General features: G+C 31.4%; 1 protein-coding gene across 1 annotated transcript; it reads left to right on the forward strand.

Moving 5' to 3' along the window:
• The first annotated feature begins 7,574 nt into the window (after positions 1-7,574).
• On the forward strand, positions 7,575-9,303 carry LOC146920288 (uncharacterized). Its single transcript, XM_085710719.1, has 2 exons — positions 7,575-8,159; positions 8,881-9,303. Exons 1-2 carry the CDS (start codon positions 7,682-7,684, stop codon positions 9,132-9,134), a joined length of 732 nt encoding a protein of 243 aa, XP_085566845.1. The 5' UTR covers positions 7,575-7,681; the 3' UTR covers positions 9,135-9,303.
• The last annotated feature ends 1,458 nt before the right edge of the window (positions 9,304-10,761 follow it).

A 10,761-nucleotide genomic window follows, 5' to 3' on the forward strand; every position in this document is an offset into this window, starting at 1 on the left:
ACCTAACCCTTCCGAGAATTCAACCCCCACCAACAAGTCCCCTCAAGACCCTCCCTCTGTTGATGAATCCCTCAAAGAAACCAACCCAACTACCCTTCAGAGTTCTTTAAGTATGGAGGAAGAAGATGTCCTGAAAACCGCTCTCGAAGTCTTAATGGAGTTCAGAGCTCGTGAGAATGGGAAGCTGGCAGCTGATGGAGAAGGTGGAAGTGATGGTCCAGCTATGAAGAGGAGGAAGAGTAATATTCGTGAAGTGAAGGACCATCCTTCTATATATCCAAATTGTTATAGATGCAAACATGTGTTTCCCACTTGGACTGCTTTGATGAACCATATGGAAGAACACCATTTTTGTTGTGATCCTAATGGTTTGTCAGCAGCTTCTGGTTTTTCTGCACTTCCTTCCACATCAACAACCACCCCACCTCAACCTGATCAATATGAGGGTAAAACTAAAACCTAATTTTCTAATTCAAACTATTTATTGTCATGTTTTTTTTTTTCGCACTATAATTTTTAGGTCAACACTCCAATGACCTAGGGTTTTATTGGCTATATATCATGTCCAAGATTCAATTATGTAATGTTATGTCATTTTTTTTTTTTTACATTTAATTATTTTGATTTCAAAGTACTTGTGTATAGAACATTCATAAAAGATTGTACCATACACACAAACATATATATGTTCACTTTGAGTGTTGCTTAAGTTTATGAGATCAAATTCATGTAGGCATCTAGATATATCTTAATTTTTTTTTTTAACTAATCGGTTTTTAATTTGACGATTTGCTTTTTCTTCAAACTAATGTTTTTACCATGAAGCAATTATAATTTTAATTTTGAATGTTTTTCTTTTGTTACTAGGTGATGATGAAAGCCAGCCAATGGAGATAGAGGACCCCTCTGATGATGTTGCATCCGAGTCTGATGATACTGCATCTGAGTCTGATGAAGGCGAAGGTTTAGGATTCGACTTGAACGAGTTGCCTCCTAATGAAGAAGAGTGATGTATGATCGATGTGACGAATATGCTGCTAGTTCAACTTCTTATGTTTTTTGTTTTTCTTTTTGGTTTTGTTGGTTATTTTATGGGTTTTGGATTCGAGAACTAAAGTAGAATAATGAATAATAAAGTTGAAAATGGCTTCAATTGTTTCCATAGCAGCTTCACATCAAATCGTACAACAACTTTTGTTTATGTAATCCTTAAAGCTTCTTATGAAGTTACTTTTATGTTTCCTTTAGATTCTATGTGTAATGGGTTGGAGTATTTCGTGTATTCTGGATTCTTGTATTTTGCCATTGAAAACTCCGTCTAATTCAAATAAAAAGGGACATTTTTTAGTTAAGCAATTGTATTATCCATTTTTTACTTCTTTTATTTGCATTGTCGTTTGTCTTATTGTATCTCTTTCTTTCTCCTTGATGCATCTTGCTTTATCTCTTATATTCTTATCTTTTTTAATATATATTCGATTTACCAGTTAGAAAAAATCTTATTAAATGAACTATAAGGGGTACTTTAATCCTATTGCATATAAAAAAAGAGATACCCAAAGAAAAACATATCTAAGGTACACCGATCAAAAAACCTATATATAGCCAACCATTCAACATACCCAAAGTAATGTTGTCTCCCTCCTTAATTGCTTTTCATCCTCTTCATTGGCAAAAAGGCATCAAGAGGTCCGAACTTAACACTTATTTATTTTGGAGATTTGAGTGAGAAGTGCATAATGTTGTTATTTTTTCTTCTAAGAATTGGAAGTTGGAGATGAGATTGTAGAGACCATCAAAATTTTATTTTGGAGATGGTTTATTGTTAGAAAAATATGGGGTCCATGTATGTATTATGATTTGTGCTCAAACTCTCTTCTTTGTTTAATTTCTTGAATTGGGTTGTTTGTTTTTGGCGGGGTTAGTACCCCTTATACAATTTTTCCGGGTTGTAGGTTTAGTGCACTTTGCACTTCATCATCCAATAAATTTTGAGGTAAAAAATAAAAAACATTCCCTTCAAATAAACCACCGTACAAAAAATTGAAAACACATGTGGGAGAAGCAATGTAAGTTTCTTAAGACACTCTACAGAAAGAGTTTCCTATGTGGTGCATCTCTGTCATTTGGTTTTCACTTTTAGCATCGCCATCTCCTATGGGAGCCAACACCACCTTTATCTTTCCTTGGAAAGTTTCTCGCACCTTCCCTGTATTATCGAAACTCTCTATTCCACCAAAATCCCCTTAATCCAGTTGCCTCAACCTTTCTACAAAGGAGCGAGCCCCATTGCCATCAATATATCTCAAGATGAGTAATTAAAGTAACCTCTTGGAAATGATTTCTTGTTGGTAGAGAGAGGGGGATGAGGAGGGGCTTGTGTATATTACGAGTGGTTTGTGTTTGTTAACCCTCTTATTTGTCTTATTTTTTAGGGTATAGTCATTTTTTTTTAGATTGAGTACCCCTTAAACTTCTTCCATTTTGAAAAGAAACGTACTATTTGTACTTCTCTCATTCTCTATTTAATAATATTCATTTTCAAGTAAAAAAAAAAATTCACAGTCGTCTAATTCTTAAAAAGGGAAACAATCACCTATATCGAGAAAGAGCTTTATAAACCAACACCCTAAATTTTTAATATTTTGTTTTTAACTCTTTTTGAATCAGTTGTGTTGATTGCATTAGAGACTGAGCTTTAAGAAATGCATACACAACATAACTTCCACCATCGGATTGATTTAGGGTTCTTAAGCTTCCATTACAAAAGATTTGCACAAATGGTAATATATGAAAACGGTTGAACAAAAGATAAGTCTTGGCTGCCTACAACCACCTTATTTATAATGCTAGAGTTTTAACCTAATTAAGATCCGAGTCCGAACAAGCTAGGCACAATGCTAATCAACCCAATACAACAACAACAAAATGGCCTTCGTAATCATATTTACTGCCTCCGTTATTCGCTTTCTCGACCAATAGGACATCCGAAATGGGTTTTGGAATCAACATGAGGAGTGTAGATATTCTTAGCTTTCCAACAAATACTCATATGCTTTATTCTGAAAAGATAAAACTAGGACAAAAATCAGTCAAAAAAAACTAGGACCGTAAAGCTTTCAAAAAATTTAAGTACAAACCTACAAAACGTGTGCCAAAATACACCGATCACAAGACATATAAATGATAAATCGCTTATAAAAAAATAAATATAAATGATAAATCCAAGTTCTCAATTTACATCATATTCACTCAGTATTATAACATACAAAGACAGAGAATGATTTTTGTTTTAGAGTAAAAAATAATGTATTTTTTTAGAGTAAAATATAAATAACGATTTTTGTTTTGGTGATTACATGGCTTATTGTTATATTTTACATAGCTTAGTTTTTTTTTTTTTGAGGAATCATAGCTTAGTTTTTTTAAGCGACTTTCATATGGTAGGTTGGTAATCCACATAACTGAATATTTGGTTTTTTTTTTTTTTTTGAAGGAACTGAATATTTGGTTTGAAAGGGATTTTTTAGATTGAAAGGGATTTTTTTTTTTTTTGAAGGAAGATTAATAGGAATTTTTTATGTTTGCTTTTTTTTTTTTGTCAATTTTGTTTGCTTTTAATCAATAATTATTAAATGAAACTTATAACACTATCCTTGCATGGTTGAATAGTGTCAAGTTGATTTTTTGGTCAAATAAAATGATTGTTAACTTACAACAACATTCTCTCAAAAAAAAAAAAAACTTACAACAACATAATTTTAGGTGTATGTAGAATTAGCACATGAAAAAACCGTCTCTCACGGTGAGATAGGGTAAATATATCATGAACACCTATGGATATCAAACGTACACATGACTCACGTTGTGCCTGCACATGACTCGGAATTGGATGGAAGATTAATATGATCACTAGTTAAAGCACAAGAAAATTTTTTCCCTAAAAAAAAAAAAAAGAAATTTTTATTCAATTTAAATAACGCTCCATCCAATCATTGTGCCTGCACATGACTCGGAATTGGATGGAAGATTAATATGATCACTAGTTAAAGCACAAGAAAAATTTTTCCCTAAAAAAAAAAAAAAGAAATTTTTATTCAATTTAAATAACGCTCCATCCAATCAAGCACTTAAGAGAAATTCCACTTGTGAATCATATCCCCAAGTTCAAGATGGTTTTTTTTTTTTTGAAAGATACCATATCCTTGAACTCTTCTTTGTTGGAGCCAATGATTCTTTAAATAGGCATGCAGCTAAACTAGATTTCATCATTGGGTGTATTTCTGAAAATCTAAACCAAAAGAATCATATGGAGGAACTAGTTGAACAAGAGGAAGATAGTATGGAGCTGGTAGAAAGCTTGACTCTTATGCTAAACAATTTCATGAAAAAATCCGAAGAGTCAAGCAAGTCTATCAATAAAAGTATTGAGGCATATCATGTCTCAAGTAAAAAACAGAGTCCCGAGACATATCATCTTATACGTTATTCTTAGCATGTTTTTCAATCTATTTTAGTAGGTTTTACCAGCAAACCAGAGGAGTATTAAATCAATTGCCTATGATTTCAGGACATTTGTAATGTTTTATATATTTGAGTTTGTAATTCTATTCTTCTCGAAACATAGCAATTTTAAGGTGTTCTTGATGTAATTCACGAAGAAATCAAGCAACTCGGGCAAAGTAGGACATCTGAAGATTTATGTGAACCTTGGGAAGATAAGAATGAAGATTCAAGAGGCCTCAAGAGACTTTACAAAGGGAGGAATTCTGTTCCCAAGTTCCAAGACATTTTACTTTGAAGAAAATACCTCAACAGGCGAAGAAAACATGCATTTCAGCATAGAATTTGCACTGAAGCGCCCAGGTGCACAAGATGGGGTGCCCAGCGCCCAGGCACATGATGGGAGGTAAATGCTGATAGGGCTGCCCATTTGTAGAACTACTTAGGGGAGAAAGATATTGTGTTATGAGTGTCCTAAGATTCATAGATGGGAAGACCTTCGGGAACATTGGCCTTTATTGACTTTGAAAACCTAGGAACGCCAATTTAAGTTTATGTTTTAATTACCTTTGAATTAGCAAGACCCCGCACGTAAGGATCATTGTGCGATCAACAGGTGCAGTTAGCCATCAGAGGGATAAACCTAGATCAACCGAGATAGTATAGACCCCGCACGTAAGGATCACCGTACAATCAGTAGGTGCAGCTTGACAACTGACTAGGTTAGAACGTCCCAACGGCCTCATCACTTGTATAGTCTACTTAAGATAACTAAATGCCATTTTCAAAAAAAAAAAAAACTAAATGCGACATGATTGTTATTTAATATCCAACAAAATAAATAGGGGGAATTCAAAGAATCCTAACCGCTGCTTACTTTTCTGCAACCAAAACAGTTAACTTGCTATGTTGCAAACAGATAAAAATTGCAATCTCTAACCCTTAACATTTTTATTTTATATTGTCAACTTAAAATAAGTAACGCGAATTGTTTGGACGAAATGACAATCTTTGTGGATACGATACATTACTTATCAATTTATTACTTGGTAAACGATTTGGTACACTTGCCTAATCCGACCATTAATCTTTCTAAATCTTGCAAACCTCTATCTTTACCAAGTTAATTCCTTAACCACACCTTTTCACTTGAATCACTAATTCATTTTTTACATGCTTTATTTACCTCTGCATTTTATTATTTTAGTATCTTAAAACCTTGTCTTTGTTATATGTCTTTTTGGATCTTAAATAATTAAACTTAGCATTTGAAAATACTTAGAACTTATCCACGACAATCCTCGTGGGATCAATACTCTACTTTTTTTTTTTGACAAGAATCATTACTCTACTTACTGCTTATTACTTGTTACGACAATGTATACTTGCGACAGTGTATACTTTTTATTAGAACTAAGTCTATCTTGGAGTTGGTTTTTGGGTAAAATAATTGGGTTCTCCTGACCTTTTTTTACAAATGGTTTACACTATCATTATATTGTATTCTTAGATAAATTGGGAAATTTTGCTTTTTTTTTTTTTGTAAGCATCTCTTAAGAGGTGAGTACCTGTTGTACTTCATCATATTTTGTAGGTTTATTACTTATTGTACTTGTTACCATCTTTTAATATAATTTCTTTGCTATTTTTAAAAAATATCATGTCTTAATTAAAATTTTAATGATACAATAAGATATGATAAGTTAATTTTGAAACTGCTATAAAAAAAAGTTAATATTGAAACTTATCATATCATATCTTTGTACTTGTAATTCTTATCCTCGATGTGAGTTGGGTTAGAAACCAACATGATAGGATAAGAAGATGGATTATCAATTTACACTTGTATAAAATGATTTACAATATAAAAATTTGAAAACTAATAAAATAGATATAAATTATAAAATTTGATATTAAATTATAAAAAAATGTTAATATTTAATTTGTTGAATCTAGAATATTTAAAAATAAAATTATTACTAAAAATTACAAAAATATTAATTTAATTTAATTTTTTTAAAAATTGAATATAATTCTATTGTAAGGGTAGTTTTGTCATGTGTATATATATAATATATATCATATATTTATTTTACTTATCAATCATATATAATATTAATTTTTCAAATGAGCTTTTATGAAATCTAGCATATAAAATAGAATTATTTCACTCATGATTTAAAAAAATGAAATTGTTTATTGAAAAAATTATATATAATTATTTAATTACTAAGTTAGTTTTTTGGTCCTTTTCGTTAGTTTATTTGAAAATTTTACATGATCGTTTAAATATGATGTATAAACTTGAAAAAAAAATAATGCTATATTATTTTTTATCATGTGTGCATCAAACATGTGACATAATAAATGCCTATCGTGTAATATTCTATCATAGATGAATGCTAGCAGCACTCTCTTTTGAGCACTCTCTCTAGCACTCACTTTTTTATTGGGTGAAAACAATGTGGGAACTACACTATGGAAATGGTACCCACATAAAGTGGTGGGACATACATTGATTTCACCCAATAAAAGAGTGAGTGCTAGAAAGAGTGCTCAAAAGAGAGTGTTCCTAGCATTGCTCTTCTATCATATTCTCAATATTCTTTGTATCATATCATATCATGTTTCTATGCTATCATGCGCGACAAATGAGAGCTAAGTATAAAACTTTTTTTTTTTTGACAAAAGTATAAAACTATTTGACATCTAATGTATCACCTTTAGATATTATTTATTACTTCAAATAAATTTATTATTAAAATATTGATAATAATTATCTAAATTTAATGCATAAATTAAAATATAATTTCTACATTTCATAGTCAAGGGAAAAAGTTATTTATTCTTTTTAAAAATAGAAAATATTAATAAAAAATCTCAGACAAATATTATTATAATGATAAAATAAAAATATATATGGAAATTTAACTTTAAATTCTTGGATACATGGAATACAACCACCTTTCCCCCCAAAAGTCACCAAAAAAATATTGCATGTTGGTAGCGTTTCACAAATGGTGGCATTATTGCAAGTAAAGTAACGTCGTAAATTCATTTTCCATATGTGCTTTCATCAATTTTTTTCATCAATAAATACTCATATTTTCTACAATTCACAACACACCCCTCACTCATTTCCATTCTTCAGTTTTTCATTCTTTCAATCATCACCATCATGGAAAACGTCCCTGCCAATGAGTCAAGCCCAAACAACACCACACCAGCCACTTCCCCTCAACGCACCTTGGCTGAACATGATCAGCCACCCGCTGTGACAAACACTGAGGATGAAACCTCTCTGAAAACACCGGAGGAAGTCCTGGCCGAACTAACTGATGATGATGATTTGATGATCCCAAATGGTGGTGATGAGGGTAACGAAGAAGACGATGGGGCTTTTAGGACGATCGCCCTAACTGCCGACGGTTCATCTGTTATCCAACAAGTTGGTTCTGATGGTCATGTCTTCAAGAAAAGGAAAGGCAACCAAGTGAAAGACCCTCCATCAGGATCCCCAACATGTCCAGAATGCAAGAGGGAGTTTGCCACATGGAAAGCTGCGTTTGGGCATATGCGCAAGCATCCAGAGCGTGCTCATCGGGGGTTTTTCCCTCCACCAACTTTTAGCACCGTTGCACCCGTTCCTGCTGAGGGTATATATATTACTAAACCCTAACTATATATATAGTCTTATAATATAGATCTGAAATTTTGTTTAAGATTTTGATGTTTTAGTTATGGTTATGAGTGAAAGAATATTTAAAAAAAAAAATTTTGATATAAATAATTTAGAGATGTTTTATGAAAAGTATGGTACTCCATGATTTAGATCTAATTTTTTTAGATCCACCAAAAGATAATTGAAATGTTTTAGTTGTTTAAAAAAAATATTTTTGATGTTTTAGCTATGTTTGTGTGTAATTTAAAAAAAAAAAATCTAAAAATTATTTAGGGATTATTTTTCAGAAACATTCAAGAAAAATATATTATGTTGTGTTTGTTTTAAATTGTAAAAAAGATTTTGTAAAAGTGATTTTCTTGAAAAGCTAACAAAAATAGCTTTTCCTATTCAAATTGAATGTTTTAGTGTTTAAGAAAAATATGTTATTTTGTGTTTGTCTAACTAAACTTAAAAAAAGAGATTTTATATTTCTCACTTATTTAAAAGCAAATAGAAATAGCTTTTCATTTTCAACATACAAACCACTCTTTTAACAAAATGATTTGAAAAAAACTTAGGCACGCAAACTTAATTAAATCATAAAGAATAATTTTTTACTAATCTTAAATAAACAAATCAGACTGATTAACAAATCAACTTTTTAACCTTATATGAGTGTGTGCTTTATTTGTTACGTCGTTAATTGTTTACAGGTGATGGTCTTGGCGACAAGATCAATGAAGGGGTGAGCTCATTAGCTCGCGAGCTTGTGTTCGATCTGAATAGATCGATCCAATCAACCGCAGGGTCCTCTGCAGGTGGTAGTGGTCATATCACTAAGGAAATCCAAGCAGCACCTGCACCTGCACCGGCTGCGAATGAAGAAAGACGGAGACGGGACTTTGATCTGAACGAGTTGCCACCTCCAGAAGAGGATGATGAAACAGAAGAGAAATGCGACTTATAATGCTATCTCTTGGTGCAGATTGTTCAACTTCATATGTTTTTATGTTTCCTTTTCGTTTATGTTTGTTTTGGTACTTTCGTATTGTTTTATGGATTTTAGTTTCGTTTCGTATTAAGTAATAGAAGTTGAATATCTCTGCATTAATCTATTATCTCTATTGGAGTATAAATATGCCTTATTTTGTTTTTTTAATTTATAAACTTGGAAAGATATTACATATGATCAATGGTTGCTGTAATTAACTTGAATATATGTTTTTTAAAAAAATTAACTTGAATATATGTTAGTGCAAGTTGATGGTAGTAATTAAGAGGCATGCATGTATGAGAATAGAGAAAGTGTGTGCAATGTTTAGGGTTAGGGCAATTGATGACGAGGTTTAACTGCAGAATTAAAATCTTGGAAATCATGGTAAAGTGGATGGGATATATTAATTGCTCATAGAGTTCATAGCTTTGGTTTTTTTTTTTTTTTAAAAAAAAAAAAAATTGGATTGAAATCCAACCATTTTATGTAGTTTGGATATATTAATCACTGGTCAGTGATTTGAAATTTTGAACAAACGAACTTGACATGTTTTGTTTTTGTGGATTTTGTCCGAAACTCTTGGAGTTCTTATCTTAAAAATGTTGAGTCTCTTAAAGTGATTTATTTTAGTTCAATTTCTGAAATTTAAAGTTACAGCGAAGTATGTGATAGAATTTCAAATTAGTCAAAACACCATGTGTCAAACACACCCTTTACACCTTTTCCTTTCTGATGCAAAGAATAGAATATTTCTAGCAACATAAATATTTTCCTTAGAATTTTTCAAAGGTGAAATAAATATTTTCCTTAGAAGAACTATTTCCATACCTAACCATTTGAGAACTTCATAGCATATAGCGCTTGCGAAACCACACCTAGTAAACAAGTGATTAAAATCAATTGCCAAGAGACAATTAAGAGTGCGTTTATTTGAGCTTTAAAAAAAATTATGTTAAAAGAATTTAGAGATTTTTTTTTTAGAGATTTTAAAAAAATCTGAAGCTATTTGTGTTTGTTTACTATCCAAAAAATCTTTTTTTTTTAAAAAATAATGATTTTTAACTAGTTCATGTGTTACCTCGTTTTTGAAAAAATAGATTTTCAAAAAAGCTAATCCTAATAGTTTTTCATATTAGGGTGAAAATAGATTTTTTTTGATAAAATGATTTTTATAAAAATCCTAAACAAACACTTAGAAATGACAAAAGTGATTTTTTTATAAAAAAAAAAAATAGATTTTTTTTCAAAAAAAATCTAAAACAAACTCACCATAAAACCTTTGAAGGAGCACGTCTCCCTCAAACCTTATCAAGTAACTCACCCAATGACGAAAATTGCTGTTGACACATTGCATATGGTTGTGTCACACATGTAAAAGACGAAAATACCCCTGCGGCAGTTAACTACCGAAGTTTTGAACCGGCTGCAGTTAACTACCGAAATTACTTCGGCAGTTAACTGCCGATGAAAAAATGAAAAGAAAAAAACCTCGGCACTTAAGTGCCGAAGAACTCATCACACCGCCAACAATGGTATAAAGGACGATGCACCTTATCTTTATAACTAGTAAGACAATATTTTTTTAATTTGAGTGCTTAGT

This window comes from Medicago sativa, chromosome 5 (genome assembly GCF_051527215.1).
Source record: "Medicago sativa cultivar Bolivia chromosome 5, Bolivia_mono, whole genome shotgun sequence".
NCBI lineage: Eukaryota > Viridiplantae > Streptophyta > Magnoliopsida > Fabales > Fabaceae > Medicago > Medicago sativa.

Bases quoted from the DNA above. Each gene is read 5' to 3' on its own strand.
- LOC146920288 (XM_085710719.1), top strand. From the start codon at position 7,682: ATGGAAAACGTCCCTGCCAATGAGTCAAGCCCAAACAACACCACACCA. The intron at 8,160-8,880 runs GTATATATATTA...AATTGTTTACAG, and splicing joins TGCACCCGTTCCTGCTGAGG to GTGATGGTCTTGGCGACAAG.